The 17,858-nt window shown below is 49.5% G+C and overlaps 1 protein-coding gene across 8 annotated transcripts in view; it reads right to left on the bottom strand.

Annotated features, from left to right (window-relative positions):
* Window positions 1-2,329: 2,329 nt before the first annotated feature.
* The window catches only part of sh3pxd2aa (SH3 and PX domains 2Aa), a 71,042-nt gene continuing 55,513 nt past the window's right edge, over window positions 2,330-17,858 (bottom strand). For 2 of the 8 annotated variants that reach the window (XM_068596455.1, XM_068596458.1), the window contains 7 exons: window positions 14,766-14,849; window positions 11,989-12,106; window positions 10,398-10,801; window positions 10,266-10,280; window positions 9,564-9,613; window positions 9,093-9,212; window positions 2,330-8,715 (listed from right to left, as the gene is read on the bottom strand). In XM_068596455.1, the coding sequence (XP_068452556.1) occupies window positions 6,574-8,715; window positions 9,093-9,212; window positions 9,564-9,613; window positions 10,266-10,280; window positions 10,398-10,801; window positions 11,989-12,106; window positions 14,766-14,849 (2,933 nt within the window). In that variant the 3' untranslated portion in view covers window positions 2,330-6,573. The remainder of the gene's footprint in view (window positions 8,716-9,092; window positions 9,213-9,563; window positions 9,614-10,265; window positions 10,281-10,397; window positions 10,802-11,988; window positions 12,107-14,765; window positions 14,850-17,858) is intronic. The other 6 variants (XM_068596460.1, XM_068596461.1, XM_068596456.1 and 3 more) reach the window with 3 other exon arrangements.

The following is a 17,858-nucleotide window of genomic DNA, read 5'->3' as shown; positions in this document are numbered from 1 at the left end:
AACGTTGATAAAATGTGACGACCTGTTTGTCTGGAGCGTTCAGCAGCATCTCAGTGTCTTCCTCAGTGGACGGATAAGATTATATAGACCTGAGGTCTGGTTTCCAGTCTCCATCTCAACAAACTGGTTTCCAGTCTCCATCACACCAAACCAGCTGTTGCTTTGTGACACGAGCTCCATCCTGATCCACAGCCAGCTGATGGAGCTCCAGGCAACATGTTTGAATTTAGCTGATAGCTTTTTTTAAAATTTAACATTAATAAAATACAACTCCAGACGCTGCACGAGTCAATATTTCCACATGAACAATGTGGGAGGAGCTTCTTTAGGACACGCGTGTCACATGACCACATGATGAATGTCTCCACACGTTCGGTTGCAGGAGGCAAAATGATCCTCGTCCCTCAGAGAGCTCGTTCGTCTTCATTCATCGCCGTCAACCGCCTCGCTCCTTTCCTCCCATAACTCATACCTAACTCTCTCTCTCTGTATATATACACACATATATATATTAATATATATAAACTGGCTGCATTGTTCTGCTCGTCCGCATCTAAACTCACTTAATGTGCCGGCACAACAGGGCGAATAAAGATAAATGTCTCAATCTGTAATGTTGCTGTCAGAGAACATCCATCACCGCCAGCGGGAGGCGGGACTTGTGAGAGTGTGAGACGAATGAAAAGGAGTCGAAGTAAAACAACAGAGATAATACATTTAATATTGTTTCTCTTTTTGGGCGATGCGAGATACAATGTAAACATGTACAGGATACAAAAAACAAAAGAAAAGGAACAAGACTTTAAAAATGAAACGGTAGATTAGAAAATGCCCCGTGATCAAAAGGAGACGCATGAGCAAGCTGTCAGTCAGAGAGACGCTGGAGGGCCGTGTCCTCGTGCACCTGTGTGTCCTCGTGCACCTGTGTGTCCTCGTGCACCTTGTGCACCTGTGTGTCCTCGTGCACCTTGTGCACCTTGTGCACCTGTGTGTCCTCGTGCACCTGTGTGTCCTCACGGCTTATCTTTTGGAAACAGGGATCTTGCGAGAGTTAAACACAATCTGCATAACAACAATGGTAATGAAAGGAAGGAAATAAGAGAAAAGCCCCTCCTCTCCCTGTGTGTGTGTGTGTGTGTGTGTGTGTGTGTGTGTGTGTGTGTGTGTGTGTGGCACACTGCAGGGACCCTAACAAATGCAATGTCCAGGCTCTCCAGCAGGCCTTGGCCTCCTCCCGCTCGCCCTCCGTGGATCGTCATGTGACTGAAAAGCTGGATAAGACCCGCCAAAGGGGGCGGAGCCTCGTTCCCCGACACGGCGTCTCTTCCCCTGCAGCCAATCCCAGCGCTTCAAACACGTGACTCCTCCCCCTCAGCTTCTCTCTTTCTACTTTCCTTCGCTCACTTCACACCTTCAAATTAAAAAAGAACCTACGACCTTCTCTCTAAGCACCTCCACATACACACACACACACACACACACACACACACACACACTGATCCCGCCGTAACGGCTTCACACGCCACTTTGTGGATTTCTTTCTGTCTCATTAGATGTGAGCAAACGCTTCAAATCCTGTTTCACTTCCACTACCTTCAACCACTTCTCTGCACAGCGACACCCGGCTGAGACGCTCTGGAGCCGCTTCCTCCTTTCTGACTAATCCTAAAACACACACCAACCTCTGGACGCGGCGCTCGCGGCCTCGAGCAGACTGAGGATGGGCTTAAAGAAAAGTTCCTCCATGGAAGGAGAGAACTGGTCTCTCAGCGATGAGTCATCGTCTCTGAGGACGAGAGCCGGGCTCAGGTCTGGGAGCTTTTCAGGAGGGAAGGAAATGTGCAGCCTGTTGGAAGCCTTTACTGTTGAAAGAGCAGACAAACCTCCAAACACCCCTCCACCCCCAAACCTCTTAAACCCCTCCACCCCCAAACCTCTTAAACCCCTTCAACCCCCTCCCCCCAGCCTCTCCTCTCTCCTCCCATCACAGCTCCTCTCACCTCCCTCACCTCGTCTCCTAGACTCCTCTACCTGATCCATCTCCTGTCCGTCTGCATCCTTCACTCCCAAAATCCCCCGAATGATCTTCTCCTGAGTGCAGATGCAAGCAATTCCCTCTCTCTCTCTCTCTCTCTCTCACTCACACACACACACACTCACACACACACACAACCCCTCCTAGACATCTCAATCTTTTTCAGCGGGAATAGACTGCTCATCTGTGTCGGGGAAGGAAGGAAGGAAGGGAGCAAGGTGCAGTTTAAGGTGCTGAGCCCGTCTGCCCCGACAGCGAGAGGATGGACGGTGTCGCCCCCCCCCCCCCCCCCCCCCCCCCCACAGCTTTCAGAGCTGCTTGAAGACAAAGCCATCACTTAAAGGAACAGTTGGACGTTTTAAACTCTCGTTTCATAACGTTCCTGCAGAGAAGCAGCCGAGGAGACGGACATCATGTCTGCATGAAGAACAGACTGAGAGCCAGCAGAGCGTTCAGCTCCACAAACAGGAAGCCAGCGTTCCTCCAGCAGCTGATGTGAGAAGAGCTTCCTGACAGTGAAGGTCCAACGTCACAGTGAGCAACGAAACACATCTTCATCTTCTCGTCTTCCTCTCTGAGGAAACCAAGGCGGCGTTTCCCCGACTCTTCCTTTAAGTGACGTTTGAGCCGCCGGCCGGAGAGAAAGATTAAAAGTTTCCAGGTTTTAGGACGCAGAGTTTTCCAAGTGGACGGCTGCAGAGGCTGACGTGCACTTTGAGCTCTGACTTCATGCTTCCAGACATATTTCATCGTGTCCTGACACAAATCTCAGATTTGACTTTAGCCGGATTTAAACTACAAAAAGGGTCTGTGTTGACTCGCACCTCATTGGCCGGCACGTACAGGAAGCCGTCACACAGGGATAAGGCAGAGAGAAACATGAAGGCCTTTCTATTTGTTTTAGTTGGCGTACGTCCTGGAAGCTGATGGACTGACCCCAAAGGGCCCGACGGCTCTCTTGGTTCCTTTCGTGCGCTGAGGAGAACGTCTGACGCCGGGTCCACGGAGGCGGGTCCAAGTCAAGAGGCCTCGCGTCGGTGCAGAGAGGAACCGCTCCAGAGAGCCAAAAACCACAGAAGAAGAAAACAAGAAGACAAATACAAAATAATAATAAAATAAAACTATCAAAATTCCATTCAGGCACGAACGTGGCAGCTCGGAGCCGCTGAGGCCCCTGATGACGGCCCCTGATGACGGCCCTGATGACGGCCCTGACTCTCCGTCTGTGGAGAAAGACCCCGATGGCTGAAGTGTCCGTACAGAAGCTTCTGCCACGCCATCCACTGACCACGTGTCCGCCGCCCGGAGCAGCTGGTTGCTCACGCTGTCGTTCTGACGTTGGTCACGCCGGCGAGGCGCCACACACACACACACACACACACACACACACGCCTGCTCCGGGCCGGCGGGGTCCTCACGTGGCCCCTCCCTCTCACGCCACGTGATGGCGAAAGCTTCCCGCCTGGCAGTTTGACCGTGAACATCTTCTCCCTGTTGGAGCGCCATGCGTTTCTCCTCTATTGCACATTTCCTCACGGTTACAGTTCAGAATTTGGGGTTGAAACAAAAGAAGAAAGTAAAAAGCATGATAAAGATGCAAAGTGAGCCTCTCACAGAACAATTCATTACTGTTTCAGTAACATTCAGATGAATCAGAAAGAAGCAATATGCAGTAATAATAATATGTGCTGCAGTAAAAAGTACAAGGTGATTGAACACATTTACATAATGCCTTCGTCTGGGTGGGAGGGGCTTTCTTTACAATCTTAAGCTTGGATACAAAAATCTCACATATTCTTCTAAATTATTATCATTTTGAGTTTTTTTTTTGGTCGACTGATAGGATGGCGTTTTGCATACTAAGGTGCCAACTTTGGTAATAATTCAAGTCTGTCTAATGCGTTGCGATAATATTTTAGAGTGGGGGGATAAGGTTATTATAATATAACCCTGATCAAATATAAAACTATTTATAATAAATATATATAAAATCCGGCATTATGTAAAGCACAATAAAGATGAAGGAAGTGCCCGGGATTTGCTAAAGTTGCAGCACACAGCATGGCGGGAAAAATAAAAAACTTTTTTATAAAAAAAAACTTAAATATATTATTATTATTAGTTGCCAATATAAAAACTATTTGAGCTGCACTGAGGTTTAAAAAAAAGAAAAGAAAAGAGTTTTTGGTCACTGACCAGCAGCGCGTTTCTTCTCACACTCAGGCTGGTCACAACCCTGCTGCAGTTCCTCTGGCCTCCACCAGAGGGCCTTACGTGTTATACTGAGGCTGGACGGCTGCAGTACCTCTGATCTCCACTAGAGGGCCTTACGTGTTATACTGAGGCTGGACGGCTGCAGTACCTCTGATCTCCACTAGAGGGCCTTACGTGTTATACTGAGACTGGACGGCTGCAGTTCCTCTGGCCTCCACTAGAGGGCCCTACTTCTCATACTGAGGCTGGACGCTGCAGTACCTCTGACCTCCACCAGAGGGCCCTACTTCTCACACTGAGGCTGGACGCTGCAGTACCTCTGACCTCCACCAGAGGGCCCTACTTCTCACACTGAGGCTGGACGTTGCAGTACCTCTGACCTCCACCAGAGGGCGCTATATCTCTCATTCTAGTCAAACTTTGGCATGGCCGCTGTCGTGGACAGAGCTCCACCTCTTTGAGGTGATGGACAAAAAGAGAAGTTAAATAATTACAAAAACGTATTGAATAAATAAAATGCTGAGTATTGACTGCATCTTTCCATTAATGCACCATAAAGCAGGTTTACAGTGCACTAACTCACAAAGCAGAACCACTTCGTTCCTCGTTATTGTCCCAGTGTGATCACACAGCAACACACACACACAAATATGCGTTTTGCTAGAATAGATAACTGCGATCGAGCAGGTGCTGTACTAATACTTTAATTAATACTGTGATACTGTCCAGCAGAAACATCATGAAACTCACTAGAAAATGTATTTCAGCAGTCTTGAACATCAGCCGTTTGAATTTTGAAAGTTAGATTTGAGCTCAGAATATTTCATATTTCGTTTGTGGATGATTCTTTTAAACTTCAATGATTGATGAGTCTAATTGATATATTTGGATGTATAATATTACATACCCAACTATAAAAATACACTTCTGTGTTGTGTTCTCCAGTATGTTATGAACTGCTCAGCAATATCTAATATTACAATGTACAATGTAATATCAAGCTTCACAGATCTGTAATTTAGAGAAAGTGCTTCCAGGTACAGATTTCAGTTCATGAAACTCTTTCAGGTATTTTGTTGGTACACTAAATTACTTGTACATAAAAATAAATAGTTTAATCACAAAAATAGCCAATGAAATGATTTCTCTTTGGTTTTGTCACATTTTGGGATAAATTCTACGCAAATGTCCCTGGAGTTCAATTATTTCACCACATTTCCAGTACTTAAAATAAAAATATGTACAAAATCACTGCAGTAAAGCTGAACCTTTGTAATTTGAGGTTATTAGCTAACCAGTTATAAAATGGTTTTGTTACTAAACTAAAGATTTGACTGTTAGTTTCAAGTTTCACAGGTTGTTTTTTCTTGTTTTCATACATTTGTTATTCCAAACAGTTATGTCTGGAATTGAAAGCATTAATATCAAATGTTTCTCGGGGATCTTAGATAATTATGATGCCGATTCATGAAATGTGAGAAGGTTTTCCATGTCAGGTGGTGGAGACACCAGGAAGGAGCTTTAACTTTCCAATTCGAGGCTGTTGGTGAAAAACAGATGTCACAAGAAAGCAGAAATAATTCTCTAAGACTTGCATCAAGACATGATAACATGAACAATGCAACTAAATAAAATAAACATATAACAACAAATAAAATTATGTTTTTAAACGTTTGCTTGATGACGTGCGGCTTTAAACGTCTCACTTCAATCTCAGTTTTTTATTCTTAAATTTGTGTCGGAGCAATCGCACGAGATCGAAACATTGCACTTTGTTTGCACTGAAGGGTCTAGCTCTTAATATTGTATGGGGAACACTCCTGGTGGTGTTCATAGGCCTATGGCACTGAAAGATTTGGTTGATTTAACGTTTTGCCATCCACCATCAAGACCTCCATTCAGGTGGTCGAGTACAAAAGGCACTTATCGGCCATCAGCGTCCGTGATGGGCAGGAATGAGCGTAACCACTTTGCTGCTCAACATCTGGACCACATGATGCAAACCTCTTTGAGAGGTCATCGCTCCATTCACACCACGCTCCATCTCAAAGACACCGTCCTCTTCAAACGCCCTCGGTCCCACATCGCTGTCTCTCGCTTCCAGCCAAAGTGTTCAAGGAAACCTTTACACTCCTTGTGTACATTTTTAGTAAACCAGCACTAAAAGTGTCCTTCTTGGTCAGATTAAAATATCTTTCCTTTGACACGCCAATGTCATGTCAAAGGACATATTGCTTACGTGAGAGTGCGGGTAACATTCTTAAGGAGTGATGCCACCAACGTCCTTGAAGACATCAAAAGGGGGGTGGGGGTGGGGGGTGGTTTCACTTCTTCCGCTCCAGGTAGTTGGAGGGGACCCAGCCCTTGCGGGGCAGCAGGCTGTCCTGCACCTGGCAGTACCACCATCCATTGGGGTTTCTTTCCAACACCTCCAGGCAGGTTCCCTCAGTGAAGCCCATCGTTTCCTCGTCGCCACGGTAGTCAGCGATGGACACGTACACCTCCCTGCCCAGGTTGTTGTGGATCAGCTGGCTCTTCTCGATGGGCTTGGGTCGAACCGTGGACACGGGGATGCCGTTGCGCTGGTTGGCTCGGCTCAGGGCGTCCTGGACGCCGCCGGTGCCGAACGCGCTGCCCGAGGACCCCAGGCCGGAGCGCTCGACGGGCCTCGTCTGACTTTCCACGACCACGTGTGGACGCACGGTGCTGAAGGAGGCGTTCCGCCGGACGCCGAGCGTGGCCGAGCCGGAGCCGTAGTGATCGCTTCTGCCGAGAGAGTCGTTCCGCCGCAGAGACCCTGTCATGTAGTGCGCGTCCTTGGCCGGCTGCGTCGTGGTCACGAACACAGACTGAGGCCGCACGGCCACCTGGCGCACGCCGTTCCTCATCCGTACCCCTCCGTTGACGATCCCGGACGGCTTGGAGAAGCCGCCGGGAGGCTTAGAAGGAATCGGCGGAGTATTCCTTCTCAAGCTTTGATGCTGCTGGCTCAGACCCTGAATGTTGATGTTATTGAGGGCCAAGACGTGCTGCTCGTTTTTCTCCAGGCTGTTGGACTTACTCCTACCGCTCCGATGTCTGTCTAGGTCCAGCCCACCTGCATCCCCCACTTGTCTGACGGGTTCCAGGTAGTACGAAGGAGCCCAGCCCTCCTCGGACCCGCAGCGAACGTACCACCAACCGCTCTCCTGCTTCTCCAGAACCTCCACCTCCACCCCGGCTGGAAAGCTGACCTCAGAGTCCTGGACCTTCTTGTAGACGTCCAGCGAGCGGTAGAGAACGGGACCTTCCACGTCCGAGTCACCGCGGCTCCCTTTGGAGTAGACAGAAGAGAGGTCCGAGGTGCTGCGTGAACACATGGAGTCCTCCGATGAGACGACGGAGGCGGTTTCAGACTCGTCCCCACGAGCAGGTTTGAGGCCATGAGGCCGAAACTGACTTGTGGGCTTCAGCTGCCGTCTCAAAGAGCTGATGTCCGTCCTCTCGGGGCTCTGGGGCTCTGACTTGGTCAGCAGTGGTTTAGGCCTGACGGAGGGCTTGGGCCTGGTGGAGGGGCTCTGGCCGATCCTCTGCTCCACACTGCGGCTGAAGCCTTTCCTATGGCCTCTGCTCAGCTCATCTGATGAAGAGCCGGGGCTGTTGTCCTGCGACCTGAAGCTGACGTCTATGTGTCTGCCCAGCGTCTGGCTTCTCCGGTTCATCTCTGGCGTCATGGTCTTCACGGGTCTCCCGGCGAGAGGTGAGGATCCGGAGGGTTTGCGTGGAACTGTGGAGGAATGGTAGATCCTTGGAGAGCTTGGCTCACTGGAACCTTTGACCAAAGTTCTTTCAACGCCGCTGCTTGGCCTGAAGCCGTCGTTCTCGTAGATACACTCCTCTTTTGCGACCTCCTCTGCAGACCGGAAGGAAGTTCTTCGATGACTGAACACAGGAGATACCTTGCAGGCAGGAGGAGTCACTTTACAGACAGGAGGAGTGACCTTGCAGACAGGAGGAGTGACCTTGCAGACAGGAGGAGTGACCTTACAGACAGGAGGAGTGACCTTGCAGACAGGTGGAGAGGCCTTGCAGGAAGGAGGAGAGGCCTTGCAGGCAGGTGGAGAGCTGCGGTACTTGTCGCTGGCCACGTTGCTGAGCTTCACATCCAGGACTCGCTCGCCCTTCAGGGAATCTGTGTCCGATTCACCTTCGCATCCAATTGCAGGAATATCATATTCAGGCTCCTCGTACACGGGCCTGCTCGGTGGCTCGGAGGTTTTAGAGGCGGAGTTGGTGGGAGGAGGCGCCTCGTCGGACTCTTGTTTTTTGACCGGAGGAGCTGGAGGCGGGACTTTGGGCCGGGTCAGGGTGCTGCTCCGACGGCTGAGATTGGGCTTCTTGCGCTTGTCGATGTAGGAGCAGGGGGCCCAGCCCTCCTTCTCACCGATCTGCACGTACCACCAGCCTCCAGGGTTCTTCTCTATCACCTACACAACCAGACACAGGAGACACACTTCAGGATTTGTCACACATGCTGTAACAACACCGTAATGTGTGTGGGTTTGATGCCAGAGGATCCAGCACACGCTGCTGTTACAGTCGTCTAATGTCTACACACATTAATGGTAAACGTTTACCACACTGTCTAGAATTGCCTGCTCAACATGTTGCTGTCTTCATCTCTCTACCTGAGTCTACACAAAGGGGATTCTGTCGACATCATCGCGTTTGAACAGACATCTCAAGGTCGCATCTCCAGCGCCTCAGCTTCTCTGTCTGTCTGGGGAGCACTCAGTTGACAGACATAATCAATGAGCCCTGACTGTCTAATCTTAGCGACAACGATGTAGATGTGGCCTCTTACATCAGCCTTTTGTCCCCCACGGAAGCTGATGCCATCAGAGATGGAGGACTGGAAATCTGCGATGGTGTAGTACTCTGCTTCCACAGCAGGGGGCTCTGGAGGCTTGGGTAACTGGAATCCCTGCACAGAGAAGAGGAAGAGACTGAGCAGCCCACATCACATCATGATGTATCTGACACCCGCTATCAATCTGGGATATGTTTTCCAGGATTTAAGGACGCAACACAGGGATGCAAGTTGCAGCAACAAACACATGACAAAACAAAAACAATCATTATTTTACATCAGCATCATGAGGAATGTAAACGGCAGCAACATAAACAACTCTCTGGGCAGATAATATGGCCGACGTCCTCGAATCAAACAGTGTCCATCACCTTGGCTGTTTGAGCACCAAGGCTTTAATGGCTTCATATGATAATCCCAGACACATATAATAGTACCTGTAGTGTTTAAGTGTGAGGGTCTTACCAAGTGTGTTTCTCTTCGTGGAGGCGGCTTTTGTCTCAGATTTGGAGAGCCTGATCAACAAAGAAGCATCTCATTAGAACATACATGAACACATCCAACTGTCACTATGTACTTGTACTTGTACTTGTACTTGCAGCAGCCCTAAGTAGCCGTCAGTCAAGACGTCAGAATCAGAGACCCGGGGTTACGTAGGTAACCTAAAATCCTCTTTTCCAGCACTCCTTTCTGTCTCGCTGTAAGATTTGCCAGACAGGATCCTCTCTGACGGACCTCCAGCCTCACACAGCAGGATGCAGCTCCTGGTGCTCGGAGTGTTTTGGGTTAATTCATTCAAGCTGTGGGCCGCTGCACGGCAGCAGGGAACTCTTTCACTCAGCGTCGGTTGCATACTGAGTTTTATCAGTCTGTACTTTGCGGTTCAGCTCTCTTGCTGGGCTGCTTCATAACATCTGGGTTAGCGCGATGGAGGCCAGCTGCACAGACATGGCTTCATCCCCATTACTGTACAGTAGTTTCTTTAAGTTAAGTCTAGTGTTCAGACTAGTTAAAACAGGTTAGCATTGTGCATCTTAGAAAACATGCAAAGGCATAAAATTGGCACAAAAAAAACAAGGAACATGTGAGTGAAATGGAAATGTTCAATAGCCTCACAGGTTAGTGTGACAAAGCATTGGACTACACCCCCATCACCATGTTGCTTACCTATAGCATCAAATCCTACACAAAAGGAGAATGACAAGTCTTAATGTCGCATTAAAAGACTCCCAACGTTCCTCTCCACAGCTGCGATGCATTCACTGCTCACGCGTCTCCCAACGCGCCGCAAACACTCACCGTGTTCCACTCTGTGAGGAGCCACTCTGGCGACAGCCGGGGAGCCCGGCTCGCCCCTCCCTTTGCTCTCGTTCAGGGCGGCGCTCGCCGCTATGCCCAGACACGGGCTGTTGGTGTCGCGGCCCGCGCTCAGCCTGCGGCCCGTCTCGGCGTTGATCTCGGAGTTGTAGGGCATGGGCAGGCTGATCTCGCTCTTGGAGAAGTGGCGCTCCGGCGTGGTGCTGCCCTCCCCGTCCGTCTGGATGTCCTTCTCGCTGACCGACTTCTTTTGCAGCAGATTGCTGATCTCCATGATGTTGCCGATGATCTCCACGGGGCCCGTCAGCGTCTTCTTGCGGGGGGAGAAGTCTTCTTTCACCTTTTTCAGGTAGGAGGCCGGGGCCCAGCCCTCTTTCCCTAAGTACCTGTGGGTAAACAAGGAGACTGGTGTTCAATAGAAGAGCACTGCCATGTCATCCAAAGGGCAGAAATATCTGAATATATCTCAGGATGACCTCTCCTTTTATGATCTGCTTCTGTAAAGTGCAATACGACATCCCCTTAAGAAGTGCAGTTTCACCATAACTCATACCTAAAAGGAATACATTAAATGGAAAACGGACTCCATTTGAGTTGTAGTGACGTCGAGGGAGCCGAAGGCCAATAAAGAGACTCTGTGATCAATGCAAAGAGGCTCTGCTTCCTCACATTCACACATTCATACGAAGCTTAATGAGTCATTTCAGCAAGACAAGAGGGAACGTTTCCAAATGCGACTCTGAGTCATTCGTCCTTTCGTTCTCAGATCTCATCACGTCTGCTTCCCTGTTGCAGGAACTCCAGCTGCGACCACGAGGATCCCCGAAGAGCCGAGGGAGGGAAAGAAGAAAGAAAAGCTCTGTGTGTGAGCGTGTGTGTGTGTGTGTGAGCGTGTGTGTGTCTATTAGCATGTGTATGTGAGCGTGTGTGTAAGCATGTGTGTATTAGCATGTATGTGTGTGTGTGTGTGTGTGTATTAGCATGTATGTGTGTGAAAAAAAGGGAAACAAACAACTGGCAGGCACGCAAGCACACACAAACACACACACACAAACACAAACACACACACACACGCATTAAAAAACATCGGGACAACCAGCAGACACTGTGTGTGTGTGTGTGTGTGTGTGTGTGTGTGTGTGTGTGTGTGTGTATGTGTGTGTGTGTATTAGCATGTATGTGTGTTTGTGTGTGTGTGTGTGTGTGTGTGTGTGTGTGTGTGTGTGTATTAGCATGTATGTGTGTGTGTGTGTGTGTGTGTGTGTGTGTGTTTTAGCATGTATGTGTGTGTGTGTGTGTGTGTGTGTATTAGCATGTATGTGTGTGTGTGTGTGTGTGTGTGTGTGTGTGTGTGTATTAGCATGTATGTGTGTAAAAGGAAAAAAGGGAAACAAACAACTGGCAGGCACGCAAGCACACACACATTAGAATGCAGGACACCACGTATGCAGCCGCGCCACTGTGTGTGTGTGTGTGTGTGTGTGTGTGTGTGTGTGTGTGTGTGTGTGTGTGTGTGAGCGTGTGTGTGAGCGTGTGTGTTGTGTGTCAGCTCTGAGGAGCTCTGCTCCCTCACCTGATGTACCACCAGCCCTCCAGGTTCTTCTGGATGACCTCCACCGTGACGCCTTTCTCAAAGCTCACCTCGTCCTTCCCTTGGCTGCTGTGCGGCAGGATGGTCATGTACTTCTCCTCTGGAGGGAGAGAGTCAACACCGTCAAACCAGACGGAGGAAAGATGCACTTCATCATGCTTCACCTGAGCCCTGACTTACAACCACCATCTCAATCATACAGCTGTTCATCATGTAATAATACATTTTAGTTTTTAATGCACTGGTGTCAGATCGATTCTCTGCATCGGTATCAGGAAGAAAAGTCTGACCATCATGTTTCCAGCTGCACACAGACGGCCACCAAACCCTGCACACCATCCCTTTAAGAGGAAAGAACACCTGACGGGCGAAGGGAGGAAGACGAGGCTGGAGGGAGGAAGACGAGGCTGGAGGGAGGAAGACGAGGCTGGAGGGAGGAAGACAAGCGGAGGGAGGAAGACGGGGCAAAGGGAGGAAGACAAGCGGAGGGAGGAAGACGGGCTGGAGGGAGGAAGACGGGCTGGAGGGAGGAAGACGGGCTGGAGGGAGGAAGACGGGGCAAAGGGAGGAAGACGGGGCAAAGGGAGGAAGACGGGGCTGGATCCTGACATGCACAGGATAAACTCGGCTGGAGGTAACAAGCTTGTTCAAGGACACGTGGAGGTCAGAGAGCTCAGAGGCTCGCGAGCTGATTCATGTGAATGTGTCTGCAGACGGCAGAGATTCAAGTTCCTCTGCCGCCTGACATCACAGAGCAGCTGAGGTCAATAATGTGGAGCAGAGTGGAATGTCTGGCAGGAACTCCTGTGTGTGTGTGTGTGTGTGTGTGTGTGTGTGTGTGTGTGTGTGTGTGTGTGTGTGTGTGTGTGTGTGAGGGGCTTCTATAACATCTGATTTGGGATCTGCCCTGAGACGGGGCCGAGGGGCGGAGGGGGAGGCGATGAGGTCATCAGCCAATCCACAACACCCCAGAGAGGTCAACCACCCTGACGGCTCCGTGTCAGAGCGTATGTAACTAAAGAGGAGTGCCTGTAACTCAACTGGAGGCCCAGCAGCTCTCGTGTTATCGTGGAGACCTCGGGATGGCGTCTTCTTTATGAAGCGTGGCGGTAAAGTCAGCAAACGGGCCTCAGAGTGTCCGCCTGCTCTCTTCCATTAGCTGATTAAATCCCCCGAGAGCATAAATCCTCTTTGTTTTTTGTCCTTTGAAGGTGCCACTAAATCAAACTGTGTATCTCGAGCGGCTGCAACCAGCCGTAAAGCCTCATCGGGCCGGAGCGCTCACAGCCTGCAAGTCACAGTCCAACATACGCTGCTGGCGCCATCGGGGGGGAAAGTACATGCAATCTTTCTTTACGGGGGTTGACTTGACTTTCTGGCACTCGCATTGTCCTCCTCAGCCATCCCGAGCCGTTGGCTTTGCCAAGCACTTGAACCCGAGCTCCGGCTGATGGAGGGGCTAATGAGGCTCAGCTGAACCCACAACAGAGACCTGGCGGCTCGGCGGCAGACGGGGGGGAAGGTGGTGAATGGAAAAGTTGGAAAATCCACAAAAAAACACAGCGTTTGGCTCGACTCCCGCTGTCACAGGAAGACTCCTTCTGCCCGGTGGAGCGAGCGCTCCGTCCTCTGGCTGCAGCAACAACGCCTCACACACTACATGCTCCCCCCAATGTATTCCTGCTCAGCTGTTTACATGGGGGATGAAAATGAATATTCCACTGATATTCCTGTTTACATACGGACGAGCGCACCCTGATAACTGACTGCCGGAGCGAGCCTCCTCTCCTCAAACCTGAACACCGTCGCGTACCCATGATGTCTCAACTCCCTTCAGAATAAGAGCTAATTCACCACATCCAGAACAGAACAAGCTGTTTACATTGCTCATGTCACACTAACGTTGTGTTACTGTGTTATTCAAGTGTTCTTTGGAGGTTGTTTGGATCAGCAGCTGTTCGATCAGGACTTTCTGATCCTCACCAGAGGACCTGCTTCAGACCTTTAATATGCTTTAATGCAAATAAAATGCTTTAGAATCCAATCAAAATGCCATTACATTGAACAAAACTATATGCAGCATGAACGTGTGACCTGAGGCCTCCTGGTGCTTCATCCTCTGGTGACTCGTCCACCAGGATGGAGGTTGAGATCTGCGTGATCAAAACCAGTCCGCTGATCGGGCCGATGTCCCACTTTCACACTTTGCAGCGGCTCATTGGGTCCAAGCCCTTCCTGTTCAGGGAGACGCAACCGTCCTGCAGCGCCGTTCCCCTGCCTGGCTGCACGGGCTTTGATTTCAGCCTCTGAATGACGCCGCGACCCTGTAATACTTCTAATACCTCTACTTCTGCTAAAAGGTCTCCAGTGTGAGTCCATGAATCAGTCTGAGTAATGTTCCTAAAAAACAACGTCGGGGTAGAGGCGTCCGGCCCGCTGTGCTGACGAGGAACGAGCCTCTGCATATTAACCCCATTTCTGATCTGTAACGCTCCCCTGAGGTGAGACTGGATGTTAGTCCTGCTGTCGTTATCTTCTCCGCCATCTTGAAGGACAACGGAGTGAGAAGGGGAGAGGGAGACGCTGCTGACCGACATCTACACACTTCTCTAGTTGTGTCGAGTCCACAATTATCCACATTTCATCACTTACAATAACATGGGATGATGCACTTTTATGATGAAATGTGGGCGTGTTTGTGTTGATGTGTGTGTGTGTGTGTGTGTGTGTGTGTGTGTGTCCACTGTCTCCATGTTCACCTCTGCTCTGCTGGCGGTTGACTATACCCCCGAGGGTCCAGCGGCGGTCCAGCCTCTTCAGATGTGCCTTCCTTCTCTTAGTAACTGATGATGAGGAGGAGGAGGAGGAGGAGCAACCAAAAGGGGCAGAAACAAACACATGAGCAGATTAGTGTGAGAAGCAGAGGTTAGCAAAGGGAACAGGGGCATAAAAAAGCGTTTGTGAGCAGCGTTCCCATCAGACAACGCTAGATCTTCTCCCACAGCGAGGCGCTGAGTTTGGTACGTGTTGAGTTAAGAATGTTAAATGCAAAATTAACTGCTTTTGTCTATTTTGTTGTTAATAAGCATTTCAGCTCGGTGTCGTCCTCGGGTCAAATACCATCGCCTGTCACCGTCCTCGCCGTCTGACACCGACACACAGCGTTAACACGTCCGTACCAACACCAGGTGATGAAACAAACACAGGACTTTCACCCAGCAGACGGCTGTTCGTGGTGTGACGATGTTGTCTTACTTACGTTGACTAACACACTAACACACTACAGCGCGAGTACGACTGCAGCTGCAGCGCAGCGTCGCAGCGTGAGAGACGAGGTGAACAACGCCGCCTTCCTCAAATGGTATCTGAAGAATTGATCTGATCTACGATTATAAACGAGCAGCTGTGTGTGTGTGTGTGTGTGTGTGTGTGTGTGTGTTCATGTCCATCAGCGCTCTGAGAGCTGCTCTCTGATCCATCCCATAGCAGACTTATGTTATCAATCTGCAAGCTATTTTGCGCAGCAGAGATCTCCATTTCTTTTGTTTGGTGACATTTCAGGTCTCAGCCAATCACAGCCCAGAGATCCGTCCGGCCCGCCGCTGTCTCTGGATAGAATATACAGTCGACCTCCATCTTATCAAGAGATCCCCGTCTGTGATGGAGTCCTCAAACCTTCCATCATTAGGACCATCAACGAGGGAGGAAATGAATACTGTATTAATTTAAATTGATGAGATCTGTACACAGTTTCCAGCTGAACTCTCGATCCCTTTCACTCCCTATTGTTATAAGAATCAGTCAGAACATGATGAGTCATTTTCCTCCCTTATTGCATTGTCTGAGGCCACACGGAGAGCAAACACATTCATTAGAGGAAGGATGGATGGAAACAGCTCTTGTCTAATCTGATTCCTTCTCCATCCTCCATCCTCTCTCTCTCCTCCCTCCCTTTGTGTCGCTCTGCTACTTGTCATGTCCTCTCCTCTTCTTCTGGATTCCTGCCTGCCATCCATCCAGCCGGGCACCACCCTACTGCTGGTGACCTGCTAATTGAAATATCAGCTCGGGAAGGCACAAAGGGAAATGTTATTTGGAGGTAATTTCGGCGTGCTGCCTGTCGGTTCCCCTCCAGCGAGCCGAGCTGTCAGTGGAATTAGTTTACAGAGCAGGCCGAGATAATGAGATGAACGGGGCGGCGGGAGCGGGAATAAGAAGTGACGATGTGTGTGAACACTAAGGCCGGGGGTGAACGAGGGTGTGTGTCGTGTCGTGAGGAGCTCAGGCCCTTGAGTACATCGGCTCAAAGCCGACCGTGAGAAACGAGATGAGATCAAACCCACGAGGTTTAAAGAGTCGTCCTGCTGGAGGTGGCTCGATGCCGGGATGAGCTGCAACTTCAAGAGCCCGTTTTCATTTTCTACTTAAATTAGTGTTTTCATAACTGACAGAAACATTGGGCAAAGCTACAGAAATAAGACCCACGTTCTCCTGTACAGGGACGACTGACATGTAATTGTTTAATAATCCAGAAGTTACTAAATTAAACCAAAACATATTCGATGCAGCCATAGAAACACAACAAGATATACGACCTACACTCCGTGTTATTTCACCTCCAGGATGCAGCGCTGATACGGGCACTGACGACATCAATTAGGTGTGTGTGTGTGTGTGTGTGTGTGTGTGTGTGTGTGTGTGTGTGTGTGTGTGTGTGTGTGTGTGAAAGGAATGAGGAGAGCCAGCAGTGACTGTGCAGGAGCTGTCATCCTCAGCTGGAGTGTGTTTGAGTGTGTGTGCTGCAAGGAGGCTTCATGTCTTAATGAGCGATGAAAACATCTGTTGAATCATCTCCAGGCACAATGCTGCACTATAAACTAACCAAAAATTTTGATTATAAACTGCTACTTTTTATAAGAAGAATTCTCAATTCTTAACCCGTACAGCTTAAACATCGGTGCGGCTGATTTGTGGACAAAATCCACCCACCAAGCTAACAACACGAGCTAGCATTGCAAACTAACAATGCAAACTAGCATTGCAAACTAACAACGCAAACTAGCAATGCAAGCTAGCGACGCAAGCTAGCAATGCAAGCAAGCAACGCAAACTAGCAATGCAAACTAGCAACGCAAGCTAGCATTGCAAACTAACAACGCAAACTAGCAATGCAAGCTAGCGACGCAAGCTAGCAATGCAAGCAAGCAACGCAAACTAGCAATGCAAACTAACAACGCAAACTAGCATTGCAAACTAACAACGCAAGCTAGCATTGCAAAATAACAATGCAAGCTAGCAACACAAGCTAGCAATGCAAGCTAGTAATGCAAACAACGCAAGCTAGCAATGCAAGCTAGTAACGCAAACAATGCAAGCTAGCAATGCAAGCTAGCAATGCAAGCTAGTCTCTCCCACTGTTTGTTTATGATTAAATATGATTTTTTCTTTAAGTTGAGTAGACGCGGCGTATAAAAGGTGCGCTTTAGAACCCGCATCTCACGGTCCACACACACATACACACACACACACACACTCCTGCAGAAAAATGGCGTGTATTTGTTTATCTTGGGTTCCTTAGGTCTGAGAGCACGAGGGGCCTCATGAAAGTGATGAACTGCTCCGCCTTCAGCGTTTGGACGAAACATTTGGGGCCAACACTACGAGGCCGTCCTGCAACTGCTGCGCCTCTCGGGGGACTCACAGGAATTGTGCGTGGTGCCAAATCATTGCAAACCCTTTGGCTGCCGTCTGGTAGCATGTCACCATGGAGCTGCTGTGGTCTTTAGGGTTCCCACAGTGTGGCTGGAAGTGTGTTTGTGAGTATGTGTGTGCTGCATGTGTGTGTGTGTGTG

Source organism: Clinocottus analis, unplaced genomic scaffold, assembly GCF_023055335.1.
Source record: "Clinocottus analis isolate CAN_PGR_092001 unplaced genomic scaffold, fCliAna1.0.p SCAF_37, whole genome shotgun sequence".
NCBI lineage: Eukaryota > Metazoa > Chordata > Actinopteri > Perciformes > Cottidae > Clinocottus > Clinocottus analis.
Note: the sequence above shows the minus strand (reverse complement) of the source record. Positions and strands in the feature narration are given on the sequence as shown.